The sequence below is a fragment of the Dipodomys ordii genome, unplaced genomic scaffold (genome assembly GCF_000151885.1).
Source record: "Dipodomys ordii isolate 6190 unplaced genomic scaffold, Dord_2.0 Scaffold68, whole genome shotgun sequence".
Taxonomy (NCBI): domain Eukaryota; kingdom Metazoa; phylum Chordata; class Mammalia; order Rodentia; family Heteromyidae; genus Dipodomys; species Dipodomys ordii.
The window spans coordinates 4570627-4593108 of NW_012267284.1; the positions used below are offsets into that span (position 1 = coordinate 4570627).

Here is a 22482-nt window from a genome sequence, read left to right on the forward strand (position 1 = left end):
CCTTCCCAGCCCAGTGTCTCAACTTTTTGTTCATGATCCTCCTCACTGTGCTTCCCTTATAGCTGGGATTTCAGACACACAACACTACCATACCCAGCTTGTTTGCTGGGATGGGGTCTTGAATTCATCCCTAAGGGTGACCTCAAACCTTCATCCTTCTAATCTCTACCTTCCAAGTAGTCTGAATTACAGGCATGAGCCACCTTGCCTACTCAGACCACTCACACCCCATCCCCCAGACTCCAGCAGGCCTTTTGCTCAGTCTGTCATTATGATATGTTACAAAGAGACCCAGATACTGCGGGGTCTGGGAATGAGGGATCCCCTTCTGCATCCTTGCCTGCACCATGCTTGATGCCAGGCACTTGCTTTGACTAAGGGAAAAGCGGCAGATGCTAGTCATACAGGGAAGGGCAGGCAGAGACGGGCTTCCAGGTCCTGTTCCTCTCCCCTCTCCTCAAGCCCTGTGCAGCCTGAGACCACTGAATGCTAAGTCAGTGGGACGCTACCTGACTCAGACAGTAGGTCACGGCGGCCTGGACCCTTCCACCCCCCATTGCCTGGAGAAACAGCCCAGGCAGGCACCTGCATCCTGCAGACTCCAAAGTTTTGTGGCAGTGGTTGGCTGCTTACCCTCAGGGCTGCCCTGCCTCCGCCCTGTTCTTAACACCACTCTTCCACCTGAGCTTTCCGGGATCATCTCTAGCACCCCAAAGTCAGGCCATCAAAGCCCTATGTGTGGTCTCTCCATCCCAGGACCACAGTTTTAGGAACCCCCCAATGTTGGCCTGAAACCATACTCAGCCTCAACCCTGCCTCTCCCCCTGTTCTTCTACCATAGCCCCAGCTCACAGCCAGCCAGGTTGGAGAGTGGTGGGCTGGACTCCTCGCCTGCCCCCCAGGACCTCCACCAGCATGATATCATCCCCTCCCCCACCCCCACAGCCGGGGAGAGCTGCTCAAATTGCTCCTCAACAGGGCCCAGGGATCTGTGGTGATTTGCTTCGGTCTCCTCCTCCTAGTTGGTCCCAAGGCTCTCTTTCACTGTTCCCTCACCCCCACCCCGCCCGCCCTTAGCTTTACTAAGCCAGAGCTAAACTGACCTCTTTTCTGTTGGCTAAAGGTGCCCGGCTCCTGGCCAGCCCAAGGACCTTACACACTGCTGTCATCTGCCTAAGTCTCAGGCCTGGGCTGAGATCTACCCTCCCCTAAGACCCCCTGCAGCCCCTCCCAGCACACATGGCCCCACTCACCTGGAGTCAGGGGCCGCTCCACAGCCCCACCATGTGGCAAGTGTTCATCCTCAGAGAAGCTCGAGTCCTGGTTGGGTTCAAAGTCCTCCTCGGCGGCCATGCACTCCATCAGCTTGCTCACGGCCCCGCCTTTGCCCCGGTTCTAGCCACAAAACACAGCAGAGAGCTGAGGATGAAGTAGGGGACCTGCCCAACGCATAGCCATGGTCGAGGCCAGCCAGGCTGCAGTGGTATCTGCTGCGTGCACAGTGGCCAGGGCTGAAAGTACTCAGCTGAGCACTCCATCCATCACAGCAGACATCGGGGTTTCTTTCTTGGGGAAACTGAGGCAACAGCTCAGCTGTGTGTGATGCATTTGAGGGAACTGCTCCCTCAATTCCCCAAAGGAACACTTGTCCCCGTGGCAGGGCAGGCCTTGAGCTGCTGGGCGGGTTGTTGGCCTCCCTTATTTGCCAATGTGGGTGTCAGCTCAGATGGGGGCTATGGTCAAGGACAGACAGCACGTGGAGCCTCTTGGGCTCATCGCCCTATCTCTACCTCCAGGAGACACTGGCGGGGTGGGCTTTGGGGTCCGTACCCCTTACCCTGGGGACACCTGGGCCCAGACTCCTCCCACACCCCTTGGGGCCTCACCTCCTTCTTGGTCTCCTTCCCCTTGGGCTTGGCCTTGCTTCTCCTGGCGGTCACCAAGGCCCCAGCGTGTGGGGCTCTGGCCTCGGGAGGCAGGGCAGGAACCCGGGGGGCTGGCAGGGAGGCGGCTGGCCCGGCCTCTTTGCCTTTCTTCTTCTGCAGGAACAGTAAGTAGAGCGCTCAGAAGGCACAAAGGGTCCAGGCCCTCGTCCTGCTCCCCCCCTCCAGGTCCAGACAGCCTGTGAGCACGCCATACCAAACAGAAGAACGAGGCACTTGGTGCCCTTCAAGCGTTCTTGTCTTTTTTGTTTTTTTATTTTATTTTATTTTTTTGGGGGGGTGTTTTTTACTGCTGGTGGAGGCTTGGACCCAGGGCCTGGGTGCTGTCCCCAAGCATTTTTGCTCAAGGCTAACAGTCTACCACTTGAGACACAGTTCCACTCTGGTTTTTATTTTTTTTAATTAGAGGTAAGAATTTCATGGAACTTTCCTGTCGGGGCTAGCTCTGAACCTCAATCCTCAGATCTGAGCCTCGAGTAGTTTAGTTAGGCATGAGCCATGGATGCCCAAGGTGTTTTGGTTTTTCCTCTCCATTTTTTTTCCCTCTTTTGCCCCTCTCAGAGTCTTGTGCTTGCTTGGCAAATGGCTCTGCCACCAGCCACGCCCTCACCGAGCGCCCCCCCACCCCCACTGAGCCTCTCCATTATTTTAATACTTTATGTTCCTTGTTGCTTCTGAAATAAAGACAATGCACATAAGTTGTCTTTTGTCTCATAGCATGGATACGTATGCATTCCTCTCAAACAAGTCTCCATCCTGATATGCCCTTCCAGAACATTCCATGAGGTAAACATGAAGGGTCATGAATACATATTTATATACATGTTTTGGTTTGTGGGTTTTTTTTTTGGGGGTCCGGTCATGGGGCCTGAACTCTGGGCCTAGGCGCTGTCCCTCAGCTCTTCAGCTCAAGGCTAGCGCTCTACCACTTGAGCCACAGCACCACTTCCGACTTTTTCCGCTTATCTGGTACTGAGGAATCGAACCCAGGGCCTCATGCATGCAAGGCAAGCACTCTACCACTGGGCCACCTTCCCAGTTGTGGGTTTTTAAGCAATGTTGGGGCTGGAACTCAGGGTGTTATGCATACTACACAAGTGCTCTACCACTGAGCTGCGCCCCCAGCCGAGTGTTTTGTGTTTTTAAACACAGGTCCAGAAATCCTGCTTTGAGCCAGGGATGGCGGTCCACGCCTGTGATCCCAGCACTTGGAAGACGGAGGTAGGAGGATCAAGAGAAGATGGAGGAGGGAGGGGAAGGAAGAAAAGGGAGTCCTGTCAAGGCTGGTGTGCAGCGGTGGCTCTGTTGTCATGTAGCAGTGTGACTGTGTCATGTGAGCATCCCCAGAAATGGGCCTGTTGACCCCTTTCAAATGATGCCCCACCCCAGCCAGGCCTTGCTGTCTAGCCACTCCTGCCCATGCTGATGCCAGAGCCACACCATCCCCAGCACCTCAGAGGTACCCTACTCGGGAACAAACAAGTGTTCCTTTGCCTGTGGGTGTGGAAGGCAGCCCAAAGCGTCACACATGGCCCTGCCAGCGAGCAAAGATCTGGAAACCAACTACAGGCCACCGATCAGAAAGCCCGCATACAGCTGTGGGACACAGTGCCACATGGCCCAGCAGAGAAGATGGACCCCGGCCTGGGTTCTTCCAAGGAAAGAAAGTGACAGAGAGAGAGGCAGGGAGGGAGAGGGAGGAAGGAAGAAAGAAAAGGGAGGAAAGAAAAAAAAAAGGGAGAGGGAGGAAACAGACAAGAAGGAAAGACAGAGAAGGAGCAGGGAAGACAGAGGGAAGGAGGGAGAAGGGGGGAATTCCTGAGGCAGAAGTAGCAGTGGGGGATGGGGGGGCATGACTCTGGGCTTTAACTCAGTGGCTGAGCACAAGTGCTCAGGGCAAGGCCCTGGCCCTAGTACAATCCATCATCGTCATCATCTCACTGTGCCACACCAGGGACCTGTAGCCTCCCCAGGACCAGCTTGGTCTTGTCTGGGCCAGTGTGGCCAGGACCACAGGCCTGGTCACAATGGGATGACACAGCCACTGGAGTGGTTCTCAGGGTGGTGTCTGAGGAGGAGGCAGATGCCCTAGCAGAGGCCTTCAGGTCAAGGGGAGGGGTGCCCTTTAAGGCTCTGAATAGTCTCTTCCTGTCCCTCTGCTCCCTGGCTTGTGAGTGGAACAGTTTTGCTCCACCTCCTGATACTGCCTCAATACAGGCCAATGGATCCTATACTGAAACTTCCAAAATGCTGAGCCGGAGGTATAGTTCACGTGGTAGAGAACACCTGGCTAGCAAAATAAGTCTATTTAAAAAAAAAAAAAGAAAGAAAGAAAAGAATAAAAGTAAGACAGAAGCTGGTGGCTCATGCCTGTAATCCTAGCTACTCAGGAGACTGAGATCTGAGGATCGCAGTTTAAAGTCAGCCCAGGCAGGAAAGTCTGTGAGGCTCTTATCTCCAATAAACCACCAGAAAACCAGAAGTGGCACTGTGGCTCAAGCGGTAAAGCACTCGCCTTGAGCTGAAGAGCTGAGGGACAGCGCCCAGGCCCAGAGTTCAAGCCCCATGACTGACCAAAAAAAGAAAAAGGAGACAAGGTCTCACTATCCCAGGCTGACCTTGAACTCATGATCTTCCTGCTCCTGCCTCTCAAATACAGAGATTATAGGCATGCTCCACCACACCCTTGTTGTGCATATTTTATCTCAGCTGCAGACTAACTTGGGCTCACGTGGCACACACAGGCACACGGATGACACAGAAACAATTTCCCAAGGCTAGGGCCCTCCCCATGACCCCCTACCTTCCGAGGGTCCTTCCTGTCCTTGGCCCGGCCTGCGTCCTTGCGTGGGCTGGGTGCGCTGGCCTTGGCGCGGGCGGCCCTGGGTGCAGGTGCGCTGCTGGGTGCGGGGGCCGCTGCGCTGGCGTCGTGCAGGAAGATGCGCTCACTGCGCCGCCGTGTCCACAGGTCGTCGTCGCTGGCCTCGGGCCCGGCCTCGAAGCCTGGCTCCTTGGGGCCCCGCAGCTTGCGGGCCTTGCGCCCCTTCTCTGGGGCCAGCTTGGTCTTGTCTGGGCTGGCGGGGCCGGGGCCGCGGGCACTAGTGGTGGGTGTGGCTAGAGGGGGGCCCGGCTCCCCCAGCCCCTTCTTGGGCCGCAGCACCCCTGCAGGCGACTGTCTGCGCACCTTGACCTCGCTCTCTGAGTCCGTGTACTCAAACTCCGTGCCTGGACATGGGGGGAGGAAGGAGGCTTGTGGGCAGGGCCTCTGGGGCCCCGCTTCACGCAGTAGGCCCCCACTCCCATTCTACCCCAGGACCACACTCCAGGAAAGGGGGGGAGCGGAGAGCTTCTCTTCTGCTGCCAGGAAAGAAACTGAGGCCCAGAGGGGAAGGTGTGGGTTTTGCCCAGGCCCACCTACCCCAGCTCTGCCTGTGTCTGGTCCCCCACCCTGGACTCCCCTCTGGAAACCTCAAGGTCTTGGGCTGCTTGAGACCCTCCCTTGGGGACCCTGGAAACGCCAGAAGGCTGGCAGGTGTCCTGGGAGAGGTGCTCACCTGCAGGGCAGTGGCCTGTGGGAGGCAGGTGGGGAAGCCCACAGGAAAGCCCCAAACCCTCTGTGCTGGGCAGCCCCAAGTTCCCCTAGGCCTCTCCCCTTCCTCGATGGCTGGTCTCACCAAGGCCCGTGGCCATGGGCCCAGCCCTACTTTCCGGCCAGGCCAGAGCCACATCCTCCACAGTCTCCTTTGACTTGGGTCTGGGGCCAAGCGACCTCTGACTGCACAGCTTCTGGCTCCAGCCCACACCTCATATCCTCCCTGCTTTCCCTCCATCCCTCCTCCAACCTCAACGTGGGGTGTCAACTCTGCTGTGGCCAGAGTTGACACCTAGCCCTGGGTGTCCCCTTCATCCACAACCCCCTGGTCACTGGCAATGGTCCCTCCCAGTGTCCTATCCCCTATCTTGACCTGTGTGGCCTGTCCCACTCCCACGAGGGGCTCCCTGAGTTCTCCAAGGGTCTCTGGTGATCCTCATTGCTGAGCCCAGCATGGTGCCGTGTTCAGCACAAGTATCAAGAGAGGGCCTGGTGGCCTGGCCAGACTCAGGATGAGGTAACTGGGCCAGCCTGCTGGGGTGACAGCCCCAGACAGAGCCAGTGACCTGCCTGAGGACTCTTAGAACCCAAGCCCAGACACCAGAGCTCAATTCCAGCCCTCATACCACCTTGGGCAGCAGGCAGCCAGACGACTCCGGTGTTCACAGCAAGCCCTGCTCTGGAGTCTTGTTTATCTTGTGTTGACAAACCTCCTACAACACAGGGAGCCACAAGGGGTCTCGGGAGGCAACGAGAGTTCAGGCCAAACAGCTAGAACCCCTATGTATAGCCCCACTGCTGGTGTGCATGTGGAGTAGGTGGCAATGGACAGGGAAGGTCCACTTGGAAGGGGAATATGGTGTTACAGGGGTGACATCTTATTCATGCCCCTCATACTCAATTCTTACTAATCTTCTTGGCACATAAAGCAGGGAACGCGGGACACATATGGGAAAGAAACAAGTCCTTCTGAGCTCAGGAAACAGGAAAGAGCCAGCCAAGCATGGTGGTGGTGCACAGCTATAATCCCAGCACTCTGGAGGCTGAGACAGAAACATCTCAAGTTCCAGGCTACCCTGGGCTACATGGTAAGGCCCTGTCTCAAACCACTAAAGGAAAGCAAGCAGGAGAAAGAAACCTAGAAATAAGAGAATGGAAAAAGAGCCACAAACTCTGCTCACCCACACTTTGAAACTACTCACACACAGAACAGACCCAACGCAGCCCAGAGAACATCAGAAACCAATCTCAACAGAGACCAGAGTAGCCCCTGCCAAAAACACAGAAGCTGGAGTTTGAACCCAATCAAGACAAGGTCAGCTGAAAGAGAAGAAATACTAGTCAGGTACTAGAGGCTCACACCTGTAATATTACCTACTAAAGAGGCTGAGATCTGAGGATTCCAGTTTGAGGCAAGCCCAGGCAGAAAAGTCAAAGAGACAATTATCTCCAACTAATTAGCAAAAAGCTTGATATGAGCTGGGTGCTGGTGGCTCACACCTGTAATCCTACTATTCAAGAGGCTGAGATCTTGCTGGGTGCTGGTGGCTCATGCCTGTAATCCTAGCTACTCAGGAAGCTGAGATCTGAGGATCACAGTTCAAAGCCAGCCCGGTCAAAACCGTGAGACTCCTATCTCCAATAAACGACCAGAAAACCAGAAGTGGTGCTGTAGCTCAAATGGTAGAGCGCTCGCCTTGAGCTGAAGAGCTAAGGGACAGCACCCAGGCCCACAGTTCAAGCCCCATGACCAAAAAAAGAGGCTGAGATCTGAGGATCATGGTTCAAAGCCAGCTGGGGCAGATGAGTCCATGAGACTTACCTCCAATAGAACTACTCAGAAAAATCCTGCACTGTGGCTCAAGTGGTAGCCTTGAGCAAAAGCAGCTCAGGGACAGTGCCCAGACCCTGAGTTCCACAATGTCTAGTATACAACCAAAAATTACTCAACAGATGGCGCCTAACACATGCTAGAGAGAAGAAAAACAGTTGCTTTAGACTGAGATGAAGCCAGCGTTAGAAACAAGATAAGGATTCACCCTGAATATTACAACTATCCTTGAAGACATAAAACAAAACCTGGAAACTTCTCTAAAGATATTTAAAGGGCCAGTAGAGAGAACTAGGAATGTGGCTTAGTGGTAGGAATGCTTGCCTAGCATGCATGAAAAGCCCTGGATTTGATTCCACAGTACCACATACACAGAAAAAGCCAGAAGTGGCATTGTAGCTCCAGTGGTGGAGTGCTAGCCTTGAGCAAAAGAAGCTCAGGGACAGTGCCCAGACCCTGAGTTCAAGACCCAGGGCTGGCAAAAAAAAAAAAAAAAAAAGGAGAGGGGAGCAGCAGAGAAACAGAAAGGGCTGAAAATAACTAAATTGTAAAACTGCAAATTGCAGTTGTGGAAATGAGAAATTCACTGAAGAAAGAAGGCTGGGAGCACCATACCTGGAGATCAAACCCTGGTACTGTTTTTTTTTTTTTTTTTAAAGAAGCCAGGCGCCAGTGGCTTAAGCCTGTGATCCTAGATACTTAGGAGACTGAGATTTGAGGATCACAGTTCAAAGCCGGCCCGGGCAAGAAAGTCTATGAGACTCTTATCTCTAATAAACCACTCAGAAAACCGGAAATGGTGCTGTGGCTCAAGTGATAGAGCGCTCCCCTTGAGCTGAAGAGCTGAGGGACAGCGCCCAGGCCCAGAATTCAAGCCTCACGACCAAAAAAAAAAAAAGAAAGAAAGAAAAAAAGAAGGGGGGGGTGCGCAAGAGCTGAATAAATTCAGAGAACTGTTACATGGCAACAAAAGATTGGGGGTGGTGGTGGAATACTTTAAGTGATAAAGTGATAAGGCTCAAAATCAAGAGAAATTTGCAGAATCCATACAGATATATTGTCCACACCAGGTACACTGTGGTCACTGCTGGGAGCCAAAGTAAAAACACAGTAGACAGGAGCAGGAGACATGAGACCTGCTTTAGTTTAGATCTGGAATTCCCTCATTAGGCCCCAGGAGTTGAAAGCTTAGAATTCTTTGGTGTGGTACTACCGAGAGGCAGAGGCCACTGAAGGAGGTGTGACCTCACAGGAGGAAGTTAGGTGACTGGGGGCATACTCCTGAAGGGGACTGTAGGACACCACCTCTTCCTACTTCCTCCTCTACCTTCCTACCATGAGATGAACAGTTCCTTTCAACACAGGCTCAGGGACAGTGCCCAGGCTGGGGGCTCAAGCCCCCTGACCCAAAACCATGTATGTACCTAGTAACAGCTATAGACAGGTAAAGAAAACTTGGGATAATTGAAGAACAGAGAATTCTGCAACCATAGTTGGATATTTTAACATCTACCCTCTAACAAACTGATAGTACAAGAAAATGGCAGAGAGATAAATATGGACATTACTGATCACATCAAGGTGAGTGATATTTATAAAATATACCTAAACATAGCTATGTACACATATATATATGATACTTATAAAATATTACACCTAATCATATTAATATATATATATATATAAATACATACACACACACTTCATATATGTATATAAAGTATATTTGCTAGGAAATGCCTAACAGTCAAAAAAAATGTGTGTGTGAGTATGTTGGTCCTGGGGCTTGAACACAGGGCATGGGTGCTGTCCCTGAGTTTTTTTTGCTCAAGTCTAGCATTCTACCACTTGAGCCACAGCTTTGAAATTCCATCCTCAGATCTCAGTCTCCTGAGTGCCTGGCTTCAAATATGTTACAAAATTAGAAGATAAAAATGGCAGAGTATGGGGCTGGGAAGGTGGCTCAGTGGTAGATTGCTTGCCTTGCATGCATGAGGCCCTAGGTTCGATTCCTCAATACCACATAAGCAAAAAAAGCCAGAAGTGGCACTGTGGCTCAAGTGGTAGAGTGCTAGCCTTGAGCTGAAGAGCTGAGGGACAGCGCCCAGGCCCATAGTTCAGGCCCCACAACCAACAAGAAATAAAGAAATAAAGAAAGAAGGAAGGAAGGAAGGAAGGAAAGAAGGAAGGAAGACAGAAGGACAGAAAGACAGAAAGACAGAATTGTAGAGTATGTTCTCCAATCATGGAGGAACAAACAATAAAAAACCAGCCACTGGGGCTGGGAAGGTGGCTCAGTGGTAGAGCGCTTGCCTTGCATGCATGAGGCCCTGGGTTTGATTCCTTAGCACCACATAAGCAAAAAGAAAAAAGCCGGAAGTGGCGCTGTGGCTAAAATGGTAGAGCACTAGCCTTGAGCTGAAGAGCTGAGGGACAGCGCCCAGGCCCAGAGTTCAAGCCCCACGACCAGACCCAAAAACAAAACAAAACAAAACAAAAAGCCAGCCACTAGTGGCTCACACCTGTAATAATCCTAGCTACTCAGGAGGCTGAGATCTGAGGATCACAGTTCAAAGCCAGCCAGAACTGGAAAGCTCATGAGACTCATCTCCAGTGAACCAGCAAACATCTGGAAGTGGAGAGGTGGTTCAAGTGGTAGAATACTGAGCAAAAACACACAGTGAAAGCGCCCAGGTCCCAACGGAGTTCAAGCTCCAAGACCAGCATACACATATAAAAACAGTAACAATAAGACAACCAAGCAATTTCTCTCAAATATTTGGAAAATAAACAATGCTTTTCTAAAGTTTTTCATCTGGCCTAAATAGAAATCACAAGAGAAACTACAATACATCTAACTGAAAAATGTGGTAATATATCAAAATGTGTGAGATGTGACAAGAGTAGTGTTTAGAGAGGTCTACGGCTTTTAGTGTCTTCTGGAAAAGAACGAAGCTCCTAATCAAAACCATCATCTTTTTCCTTATGAAATGGGAAATAGGTGAAAATTACACCCAAAGAAAACAGAAGGGCCAGGCGCTGGTGATTCACAGCTGTTCCCCCAGCTACTTAGGAGGCTAGCAGCTGAGGATTGCGACTGGAAGCCAGCCAGGGTAGTGAAGTCCGTGAGACTCTTATTTCCAATAAACCACTCAAAAATAATGATGGAAGGGCGCCTCTGACCCAGCCCACACCTCTCTCACTGCAGCTTGGGGTGACCTCTGGTCCCCAAGGCTGGGTTAGGGGCTCCCTCTGGCTCCCAGTCTCATACCTACAGGGTTGTGTTTACTTGGAAAGAAGGAAAGGAATTCACTCAGCTCATCTCTCCTAACGAATAGAGGCCCCATCACTAGCTGCTTTACTTGGGGCAGAGCTGCCCTGCTCTTATCATTTCTGAGCCTCAGTTTCTTCATCCGTGTGATGGGCCCACAGTACCCACCTCCCAGCAGCTGCCCACACTCACCCATTAGAGTCTGTCGCTCCTCCTTCTTGCGGGCCTTTTGCTTGGCCTCCAGCTGGACCACTGACAGGGCTGGCCCCACTGTGGGGCTGGGAAGGGCACTGGCTGCAAAACGGGCAAGCAAACCCAGCCCACTCTCCTCCAGGCCTGGCGACAGAGCCCGCTCTCGGGAGCCTAGCCTATAGCCACCACTGCCAGTTTCCTCCTCCTCCTCCTCTTCCTCCTCCTCCAGCTCCTCCTCATCGTCGTCCTCTTCTGAACTCTCATCTGGCATGCAGAAAACAGGGAGCAAGTCAGGGGCCTGGCCTAGGTGTGCACCAGCCCCCCCCCTCCCCACCACCACCTATCCCAGGCCAGAGCAGCCGCTTGATTCCAGCCTCACTCTGTCCTCACCATAGACCATAGGGAAGGATTCAGAACCAACCCTTAGCCCCTCCCATGGCCTGAGGCCTCCAACCATCAGAGCCAGGTACATAGACATCCTGGACAGCCCAGACGGGGCAGTGGCTCTGGGCACCAAAGTGGGCTTCTGGGAAGGGAGTACCAACATGCACCTGTGCTGTGGGCAGGGGACAGACACAGACAAGGACAGGAGACAGTGCTTGCCAGTCTCACACAAGCCCACGCGTACACACGTACACACACACACACACACACACATACACACATTGACGTAAACATGGAGACCAAGGAAGGAGGCAGGAGAGGAGAAAAAGGGAGGAGGAGGGGTGAGGGTGGGGTTCAGGCTGATTCTCCAGGCATGGGGTCTGTGGCAGTTTGGCCAGCGGGAAGCCTGGGGCCTGTGGCAGGGGAAGGTGGAGTATGATGGCTCTGCAGAGAATGGAGACACCATGATTCTAGAGTCTACAACTGATTCCTCATGCTGGGAAGCCTAAGGGCAGGTTGTGCCCCTCTTGGCATGGGGTGACCCTCCTGGCTCAGTTAAGAGGAGGGGACATACAGGGTCCTATATAGTAGGTCCCCCCCCCAGCTTTAAAAAGATCAAGTGGGTACGAATGGTTCATGCTTGTAATCCTATCTACTTCAGGAGGCTGAGATCTGGAGGATGGAAGCTCAAGACCAGCCTAGGCAGAAAGGTCCATAAGCTTTTATCTCCAATCACCAGCAAAATGCCAGCCTGGAAGCATGACTCAGGTTGTAAGAGCCAGCCCATAGGCAAGAAAACTGAGCAAGTTCAAGGCCCTCAGTTCAAAAGTCCTAGTACCAATGAGAGAGGAAGGAGAGAGAGAGAGAGAGAGAGAGAGAGAGACAGACAGACAGACAGAGACACAGAGAGACAGAGACAAAGAAAGCATGGGAAGAAGCAGGTGACTCCTGCTGCCTACACAGGAACTAACTGCACTGTTCCACTCCTGGGAGCTACAAAGCAGCTCTGGCAGCTCTGGGGTGGGGGACCTGACCCAGGTTGTGTCTCTGAGGGGTGAAGCTGAGGTTCAGCAACATGAACTGCTATCCTGCGCGCCAGCAGCCCACATGGCCAGGACATTGGCAGCTGGGAAAAGCAAGGACAGGATATTGCAACCTCCATGTAACCAAACCTTCCATCAGAAATAAGATATGCTTTCAAAATAAGATTGGCCTCTAACTCAAGATCCTCTTCCTTCTGCCTCCCAAGTGCTGGGATTACAGACGTATACTACCATGCTGGTGAAGAGTCTACCTTGAAGTATAAACTTCCTTCTGTCTTTCCCCAGTAGAGGGCCAGGCAAACCCTGAGGAAGCAGGCAAGGGGTATGGAGAGCTTGTTCAACGCACCACAGAGCAGGGCCTCAGGAGCACTAAGAGCCTGTGGCCACGGACAGGACCCAGGAAGCTTGGGAAAGAACTATGTTCAACAAGTGGCAGGACATACATACTGTGGGCCAGATGTGTGGCTGGAAAAGAGACAAGTGAACAGAGAAAAATGAGTGGACAAGGAAAGAGGGGTAGTCGAGTCTCCGTTCCTCTGCCAAAGCCCCAGGCCACTGCTCAGTGAAAAAGCAACCAGTGGCTAAAAGTACAGCCCAGAGAGAGGTGCTGTGTCCCCTAAGCCACCCTGGGAGGGGGGCCCCCAGAGCTGGGGGAGGCTGCACAATGGGTAAGGCGATGGAGGGGGAGGGGGAGACCAAGGGGAGGGCAGGGCTCCCGTGGGTAGCGTAGCGATGGATGAAGCAGGCTGGGGAGGCCAGCAGGGCAGGCAGGGGACAGGCGAGCAGTGCACACTTGCGATCATTCACATTGCGACATCACATGGTTGTCTCCGCCCCAGTGAGCCACAGCGGCAAAGCAGGCTAAGTGTAGGCAGACTCGACAGCGCCTGGGTCCCCCAGTTAGGGCCCCTACCCTGGGACTGGCCAATTTGGGCAGGGGAAGGAAGAGGGTGGTGGGCTGGGATGGGGGTCAGTGATTTCTCCTTCTCAAAGCCCCCTGTCCTGGTTGCTCAGGTGTGGAATTTTCTAGAAGGAGTCTCAGCTAGCAGCTTAGACAGAGGGCCAGCTCTGGGTTTCTGAGAGCCACAGTGGCCATGTCAGACCCCAGAAAGCCACAAGCAGGCCAATCCCAACACCTTGGCCTTCAGGAAGTACAAATCACCTGCAAAAGGTGCGCTCCAATTCTCCTGTGGCCTTGTGGCCTTAGTCCAGAGACATGCCAAGGGCAGAGGGGGAGAAAAATCCCAAAGGCACCCAAGGAAATGCGGGGGGGAAAAAAACCACGAAAAAACAAAAACCCAAGAAACCAAAACAATAACGAAAAAAATAACCCAAAATAAAAAAAAAACCATTTTTTTTATATTAAACAAAAAGAAAAAAATAGATCTTGACTCAGGGCAAGGGATAGTAGGCTATTGTCTATTTTGTTTGGTTTCCCAAACCCAATAAGCCAAAGCGCTTCAGCTGTTGGCAGACCCAGTGGGGACAGACCCCAAGGAGGGGAGGTGAAGAGAGGGCAGAAAGAAAAGGGTTTTGCCTACCCCAAGCTCAGTTACCCGCTGCGCCGTCTGCCCTACTCCCAGCCTTCGCTTTGCGTCCAAGTGCAGCATGAGGGTAAATGCAAGAGACCGAAACAGACACTCAAAGCATCATGGGTAGGGGTCAAGGGTGGAGGTATGGTCAAGCTGCTGAGAGGAGAAAGCAGACACACTAGAAAAAGCCAAGCCAATTAAGTGTTTAGTACCAGGGGGACAGGAAGGCCCTATTAACCAAAATATCCCTTTCGAGACCTCACCAATGATCGGCTTGGTGTGCAGGGGCCCAGCTGGGGGAGCTGAGGACCCCCCCCCCGGCCCCTTCCTCCCATTGCTCCCCTAGCTGGGTTCCTCCTACCAGCACTGCTATCCCCGGGACCCCTTTCGGAGAAGTCTGGGGGGATGGGAGGGTTACATACTTGTCTGTGGGATCTAGCTAAGGACAGAACTCCAAAATGTGGGTGTGTTGGGGAGAAGGCAGGGGGAAGGCCCAGCTCAGGTCAGAGAGTAGAAATGGAGAGCCAGGCCAGTCATCCACAAAAGAAGGGAGACCTGGGTCAGGAGACTGGCAGGTAGACTGGTGGCCTTTCTCTGCAGCCCAGCTTGCATTGGGGCTCAGAAGTGGCAGGGGCCCGGGAGGAACTAGCCCACAGGGCCCCAGGCTTCCTGTGCGCCACCTCTTGACCACCCAAAAGCCATCTCTGCTTATTTGGACAGAAGGCCTGGGAAGGGAAAGGCTGGGCAATAGAGGGATGGGCTGATCTGGTCCCAGGGGCCCCATACCAGGTGACATTCACGTTCATCGTGATTCCCCTAGCCACCCCAGGCCTTCCTTGGGGAGCAGGTGCCATGGGATGCTACACAAGGCTCTGGAGAACCCCATGGCCTGATTCTAAAGGAAATCCACCCTGAAGCAAAACCACAAAAGCCTAGAACATTCTCACATTTCTGGTTGAAGGGCTTTGGAGGGCTCTGATGTTTCTGACAGCACACTACAAGGCTGGCTCACGCTGGAGAATTGGCAGCCAAAGCCATCTTGGCGGTCATCCGGTCGTTCTTGTTTTAAAGGACCCCTGGCTGAGCCCAGGCTACACCAGGCTGGGGACTCACAACCATAACGCAGTGTCCCAATGAAGCTAACCATTTCTAAATCCAACAACAAAAATGAAGGTTGGCAAAGGGCCTTGTGCCCCAGCTGCCTCCACGCCCTTCTAAGCAGAAATGCTAGTTAAAAGCCATGTGTTGATTGGTTAATATTCTTTTAACCAGTGGTGAGTCACAGGAGAAGCTTTAAGAAAACTTAAAAAAAAATTAAAAAAAAAAAGAACCCACAAACAAGCAGCTTTGAAAAAAATTAAAAGTAAAAGATATACACAAACATACACGAAAAAGAAATGGATGCGGGAACCACTGGGGATACTGGAGTAATAGAAAGGAATGGTCCCCCATGTCTACTCCTTCTGGGGTAGGGTGGGGAGAAGGATCAGGAGGGAGGAAGGGAGCAACAAATGGGGGGAAAGTGTCAACCTAATGTCTAGTAAGGACACAGCAAGAGAGACAAGGTACACAGTTTAGTTAAAAATGAACTTGGTATGTTTAATAGAGCTTGGTATTACCAAAATCGCGGTACAAACATCAAGTCACACGCCCACACGACTGACAGAAGTCCATTTACAAAACTCTCCTGGGCAGCTTCCTCCGACCCGTGCCAGGGGACAGTGCCCAGCCCGGCCTGTGGTTGCCTGGGAGGGTCAGAGAGGCACGGGGCCTTGGGGCAGGGGCGGGGACAGGGGCAGGGGCGGGGACAGGTTGGGAGAAAGGCAGGGAGTGAAGACTAGAAGCCAGTCGGTGTGAGGCTGCAAAAGAGCCAGCCAGTGATGAAATCAAGATGGTAACAGTACAAATAAAAATCAAATCAAAACAGGGCAGATAGGGCAGACTACGCTGCCAAAGACCAAGACGGCTGTCCATCTGCAGCCATCCTTGCTGTGCGATCTCTCTTTCTCTCTCTCTCTCACTCACTCACTCTCTCTTTCCCCCATACTCACTCTCACTCTAAAACATGGAAGGGATTGTGTGTTTGGAGCTAGTAACCTTGGTCAAAGGAGTTCTCCGAAGAGTCGCTGAAGGAGGAGCGGGCCTCGGCTTCTCGAAGCAGTAGGCAGAAAGGCTGCTTTCTGCCAGCACCTGCCTTGGCTTTCAGAGTTCGGGGGGCTGCTAGGCCCCTCTTGGCCAGCTTGGGGCCTGCCACTGGCTTGCTGTTCTTGGCCACCATGCCGCACAGGAGGGAGGAGGTCAGTTTGGAGCTGGAGGGGCCTTGAGCAGACCACTCATCCTTCAGGAAGTCATCCTCTTCCTCAGAGTCCGTATCTGTAGTCAAAGTGGTTTGGCATAGGTAAGTCACGGGTGCAGGAGGAGGGGGCTCGGATCTTTGCCATACCATCACTGGTGCCTCTGAGGGCATGTCAAAATACAGGGCCAAGTGCCCAGTGGCCCTGGGGAGACCTCTTGGGATGCCCAGCTCTTCTCCTGGCCTGGGGAGGTACCTGAGTATGTGTACCATGCAGACTGGGTCACCTGACCAGAGTAAGATGTGACAAAGGTCCCACTTCAGTCACATCTGCCTCTCCAGTGCCTGGGAGGACAGAGCCACTGAGCCTCGTTCTCAGGAAGGATTCTCTTAGGATCCTGGAGGCCACCATACATCCTTCCTTTCCACCTTTCACCAGATGGCAGGGTCCTGAGGCTCCCCTGGGGAGGGACATGGCTCAGGAGGAAAAGGGTGCAATCACATTCGTCTCCTCCCAATCCTCTACTGGCAACATCACAGAGGTAGCTTCAAAAGGCGTGGTGAGAATCATACCAAGGGAAGTGACCAATGATGCCACGCTCAGGGCCTCCCCTGGCCCTCTTCTCCCTCAGAGCCTCCTGACCACCATATCACATCACCGGCTCAGTATAAGGTTCTGGCCTAGACATATCTCTGAAAGCCAGAGATGTGAAACTTTCCTGGGGGTGGGGATGGGGTAGTCTATGAAGGGGGCCATAGTACTGATCCTGTATAATCAACACACACCTGCACCATTTTGATCTGTTTTACTACTGGGCTATATTGGGCAAGACCTGAAAAATGGCTCCACAGCCAAGCCCATAATCTCTTAGTCTGGTAAAACCCATGCCCAGCAGAAGAGGGTTCACACGTGCAGCAATACTTCTAGTAACACCTGCCATCTCCTAGGCCAAGAGCAACCACGTGCACACAGGTGAAGGGACATGCCTGGCTGTTTCCTGACAGCCCCACTGTCCACTGAGCCAAATCCCCACTGCAGCGGGGAAGTCAAGGCCTGCCAAGTCACCAGCCTGCCACATCACAGCTCTCCCTCCTGTTGCATTCTCCTTTGTCCATTCAGTGGCCATATCCCAGGCCATCGGCAACAACCAACTTGGTGTCCCATGAGAACCAACTGGAGATGCCGCACATGAGCTGCAACCCAAACTCAGAAAGCACCAAGGTACATTCTCTTCCATCCCCTGCAGCAAGTCTGTCACAATTCTGCTTCCCTGGTGTCCAAGGACCTGGGCAGTGCTACCTGACCACAGTTATATGGATCTTGAAGTTACTGAAGTAAATGACAATCTCACATGTCCTGGGTATACAAGGCACATGCTGAAGACCCACTAGTCCAGGACACACACACACACCCCTGCAACAAAACATCAGCAAACCTATACCAGTAGCCACACGCAGCTCTTGGTTCACATGAGCACCCTTAAACCCTAATAGCCCTAGAAGACAGATGGTATTTTAAATTCAAGCCCAGAGGCACTTAAGTACATGCCTGGGCTGAGGCCATGGCTCAAGTGGCAGAGCGCCTGCCTAGCAAGAATAAGGCCTTGAGTTCCAACCCTGGTACCACCACCAAAGTAAAAAAGGAAAAGGTGAAAGGCAGGGGAAAAGATGAGAGAGAGAGGATGAGAAGAAAAAGGATGAAAAAGGGAGGGAGGGAAGGAGGGAAGGAAGAAGGGAAGAAGGGAGATGAGGATATCTTTAAAAAAAACAAACAAACACAATTATTGTTTCTGTCATTTCTTTTTTTTGGTACTGTTAGGTTTTTAAAAAGAGGTGGCCGAGTAAGAACTGCACCACGCACGTGGTATTCAGGTAAGGGGTTTATTCAGTAGACCTGCTGGGACCAGGCAAGGTTGGCACTCCACGCGGCTGGCAAAGGAAAAGAAAAAAGGGCGGTCTGGCCGCGGTTTATTCCTTATATAGGGTAGGGGGGTGCGGAAGGGTGTGTCCAGGTAAAGGGAAGTGGGGTCAGGTGGGAGAAAGGTGTGGCCACATCAGGTTAAGATGTGACCTCAGCGGATGCGGATGTGACCTCTTCCAGGTGTCCCAGTTGCCTAGGTAACGCAGGTACTGGGCGAGGTCTGTTCGCCATCCAGGAATGGACCTTACAGGTACCAGATATGAAACCAGAGAAAAGGAAAGCTTTTAAGCTGAATATGGCAGCTGAATATACCGAATATGCAATCCCAACTCTCAGAAAGATGAGGCAGGAGGATGATCTCAAGTTCAAGGCCAGTCAGGCCAAAAAGACTATCAGGAAGGAAAAGGAAAAGAAGAGACATATAAAAGGGAAAAAGGACAGGAAAGAAAAGAAGAGGAATGAAGCTAGATGCTGGTGGCTCACACCTGTAGCCCTAGCTATTAGGAAGCTGAGACCTGAAGATCATGCTGTGAGAAAAATCTTGTCTTTTCTACTAAAGTAGTTTTCTTCCTTTCTGTTGACCTTGAGAGAAAGGTTTTTCTGAAGAGTTCCTGCTTTGGCCAAGTAGCTTGGCCCTGGCTAATTACATTTTAGTTACATACATCCTTTTCCTGAGCACTTGAATTAGGACCTCCTGTTAGAAACTCCTTGAATTTTAGTTACACGCTGTTAATTAAGCTGCAACCTTGTGTACATGGTGAGCCTGAGCCTCCTCCAAGGTGAGCAGAAGAGCAAAGCCCACTGGGCTAGGGATAAAAAGGGAGCAACCTGCCTGCTCTTTGCTTGCTTGGCAGATTTTTGGCTGATGGAGCACTCTCCTGCGGCAGTAAACCTTGCCTTGCTAAGTTCCTTTCCAGTTGGGTGTCCCTATTTCTCAACATCCTGAGCTAATTCTAACAATGGTTCAAAGCCAACCCTGGCAGGAATGTCCATGAGACTCTTTTTGGTATAAGCCAGAAGTAGAGCTTTGGCTCAAGTGGTAGAGCAAAAGAAGCTGAGGGACAGTGCCCAGGCCCTGAGTTTAAGCTCCAGAACTGGCACACTCCCCCCCTCTCCCCAAAAAAAGGAACAAGAAAACACACACACACACACAAAACCCCCCAAAACAAACACCTGGTTACATTAAGTGTGTCAGTTTTCCACTCAACATTGAATGCCCCCACCCCACCCCTCACACACACAACTGTAAAAACCCACACACAACCAGTCACTCACGCCTGCAATCCCTAGCTACCCCAGAAGGCTGAGATCTGAAGCTCTCCATTTGAAGAAATGTCCCTGAGACTCTTATCTCCCGCAAATTTACCAGCAAAAAGCTGGAAGTGGAGCTGTGGTTCAACCAGCAAGTCCTCTACCCCACAGGGGCCTAGGGACTGCTAGCATCAACACCAGTGGCTGGAGAGGCCCCCTTGCCTTCCTGCAACAGTCACATTTAGTACCCACGGTTCCTGGGCAGGCGGTCCCCAAGACACAGCCACGAGTGCGCAGCTCTTTTCAGCCAGTTAGCCAGGTGACAGTCACATTCCCATGCACACCACGACAGCCATCTCCATTCAAATGAAACAGAACTCCTCTTTCACTCAGACCATCAAGCAACGACTCCATTGTGCAGGCCCAATAGCACATGGCTTCCCATGGTAGGTAGGGACCGAGTGGGGACCCAGCCGCTGTGGTGGGTGCCAGGCAGAACCAGGTGTAACCCCGAGCTGGACTGTCACCCCACCATGCACACACTTGTTCCTCAACCCCTGAGGTTGCCTTAAGCAGCAAAATAATGACTGCTGCTTGCAGGGCTGTCAGAGACAACGAAAATAGGTCTGCAGAAGCCACCATTTCTGGGCCCAGCACTAGGAGCACGATAAACTTCCCGTGGGCAAGGGAATCAACCCCTCTAGCCCCCTCAAGAGCAGTTGTACTCCAGGCCTCTCTAGGCCAACCAGCCACAAACTCTATGTATGGGAGGTCTCTTTGAGGAAAGCTTTCCAGAGGCTAGAGGTGGGGGAAGCAGTCAAATGTCCTGCCTGCCAATCAGAAGTCTCCAGGTATAAGCTCAACGCGGCATCCACCAATCACAAGCACTCCTGCTTCAAGTGCACCCACTTCTGGCCTACAAACAGCGCGCAAAGACCGCCCAGAGATTAATAGGAAAGGAGAGAAGCAGCGACTTCAAGGCAACACGGCGTCTGCTACTTACTGTAAGAGTAGCTGCTCACTTCTGAGGCGAACGGGGAATGGGCTGACTTGGGCTGGCCTCTGACCTTGAACCCCACCTCCATCTTCCTGGCTTTGGCGGCCCTTTTGTGTTTCCCTTCTCTGGAGGATTTCAAAGACAGGCCCAAGCCTTTGGCCAGAGCCTTCCTGTCCTTGCCCAGCAGGCTGTCATAAGGGGTCAAGAACCTGCTGCAGCCCCCATTGCTTTTTGATTTCCCCCCAGAGGGGTCCGAAAACTTGAAGGGCGACTTCAACTTGTCCTGCTTTGTGAGGGAGAGGGCCTTGTCTAGCTTGCTTGCCAGTTGTTCCTGGTCACTTGCCATCTTCTTCTTCTTAATCTTCAGCTGGAGAAGCAAATTGGGTCACAGTTTAAGACATTTTCTGGGGGGGAGGGGATACCAAAAAGCAGGATAGTGTCCTGACAAGCCTGGCCTCCAAAAATTTAACTCAACCTTAATCCCTACACTCTCAAGTGGGAAGCTTGGCATCTGGCTATCACCAGATTGCTCTGAAGGTGAACTAAGACATATAATAAATACATTTATCAAAATGCCTCAGCCCATAACCAAGGCCCAGAACCACTGGTTAAATAGCTGCCACTGGCCATAATTGCCACAGGCACTGGTTTTTCATAGCTCTGGATGGTGCTTCCTAGCAAGCAGAGTTGCCCAATAGCCTGGAGAAGGCAGCTGAATCAGGAGAAGAGGAAGAATGACGATTGAAAACTGAGATCAGAGCCTGGCTTGATCTGCTTATCTGTAAACCACCTACAACAGCTGACACAAGAGACCGCACAGTCTAAAACCAGCCTGTCCAACGAAATAGGCTAAAGCTGCCAAGAAAATGCCTGGAGTGTGCCTTGGATGCCTGAAGCAGAAAGAATAATTAGAGATTTCACAGATTAAATTCCTGCTTGCATGTCTATCATCGACTGGAGTCGTTTACTGAAGTGAAATGTGCAGTTTCAGAGCCATCAATGCCCTGCATTTCAACATGTTAATCTCCATTTGCTGGAATCAGGTAGCATTTCTAAGGAGGAAAGCAGGGAGGGTGTCATTTAAACAACAAAAGCATCCCTCACTACAATTTGAGAGTAAAGAAGGATCTTGATGTACAAAAACTGGTGCTATTTCTCCACCTGGGCCCAGCCACCCTCCCCACCCCTCCCCCGCCCCAATGTGGATGGACATTCCCCTCTAGTAACCAAATCAACCAAAACAACCTCTTTGCATGGGGTTTTAGGAGGAAGGTTGACAAGGAACATTAGCATTTAGAGACCAGGGCCTTCGGTGGATGATTTCAGTACACTGCAGAATCAGAAAAATCAAGGGAGTTGGCTCTCACCCTATAACCCCTGAAGAATTCACAGAAGAAATTACAATGGCATCAAGCCCTGGTTTCTTACAAGTATGGGATGGAGAAGCTACTCATTAAACAATTATACTGTTAAACAACAGAGTAATTGCATTCGTTGGTTAAGAACTTATAATCTTCCTGTTTGACTTAAGCAGAGGGTCATAAAGCACATAAATAGATGTAGCTTTTATAGTTCGATCGCTACCACTAAGGCTGTTCCTTCGATAGGTACCTGATCTTCTAGGAGCCTTCTCCATCCAACTGGAACAGCAGCCATTCTCCCAATGTCTGTTAGCAGCAGGGGTCCCCAAAGGGAACAGGAACTCCCAGCAGTAATAACTCCATCTCTACACCTCAGTGCAGTGTAAATGGAAGGCTGGGCTACTGACCTGACTGCATTGTAGACGAAGAGTGGGCTACTGACCTGACTCAGAAAGTCAGAGGAGGCTTCATGCTCTTCCCAGCTCTGGTTCCTCCCCCGGGCTCTTCCCATCGCCATGAGAACATCATGCTCCTCCTCAGACCCCTTGTGCCTCTTCCTTATCCCTGCTCCCAGCTCGTAGTCATCTGCCGTCAGCAAGGATTTGCTGCTCAACCTGAAACCCAAACATACCATTTGGTCATCTAGCCAGCCAAACCACCCTTGGGCTCTGGGAAGGGGGGGAGGGCCACCCCTTGTGAGACCCTGAGGTGTGCACTCTGGAATATGGAAGGGCAGGGATGGATGCGAGGGTGACCAGATCTCGTAAAGCTACAGTACTAGAAGGCTGGAATATTTGTGAATGAGGCAGAATGAGGTTTTAATGTTAAAGGAAGAGGGAAAAAAAACCCCAAAACCTTCAAGTTAGCATCC

The 22482-nt window shown here is 51.9% G+C and overlaps 1 protein-coding gene across 1 annotated transcript in view; it reads right to left on the bottom strand.

Annotated features, from left to right (window-relative positions):
- Tnrc18 (trinucleotide repeat containing 18) overlaps positions 1 to 22482 on the bottom strand; it is a 79473-nt gene that overhangs the window by 10643 nt on the left and 46348 nt on the right. Inside the window, exons 15-21 of the mRNA XM_013023387.1 lie at positions 22054 to 22225; positions 20257 to 20617; positions 15886 to 16161; positions 10830 to 11093; positions 4747 to 5168; positions 1887 to 2039; positions 1254 to 1395 (exon numbers count right to left, since the gene is read on the bottom strand). Coding sequence (XP_012878841.1) covers positions 1254 to 1395; positions 1887 to 2039; positions 4747 to 5168; positions 10830 to 11093; positions 15886 to 16161; positions 20257 to 20617; positions 22054 to 22225 — 1790 coding nt within the window. The remainder of the gene's footprint in view (positions 1 to 1253; positions 1396 to 1886; positions 2040 to 4746; positions 5169 to 10829; positions 11094 to 15885; positions 16162 to 20256; positions 20618 to 22053; positions 22226 to 22482) is intronic.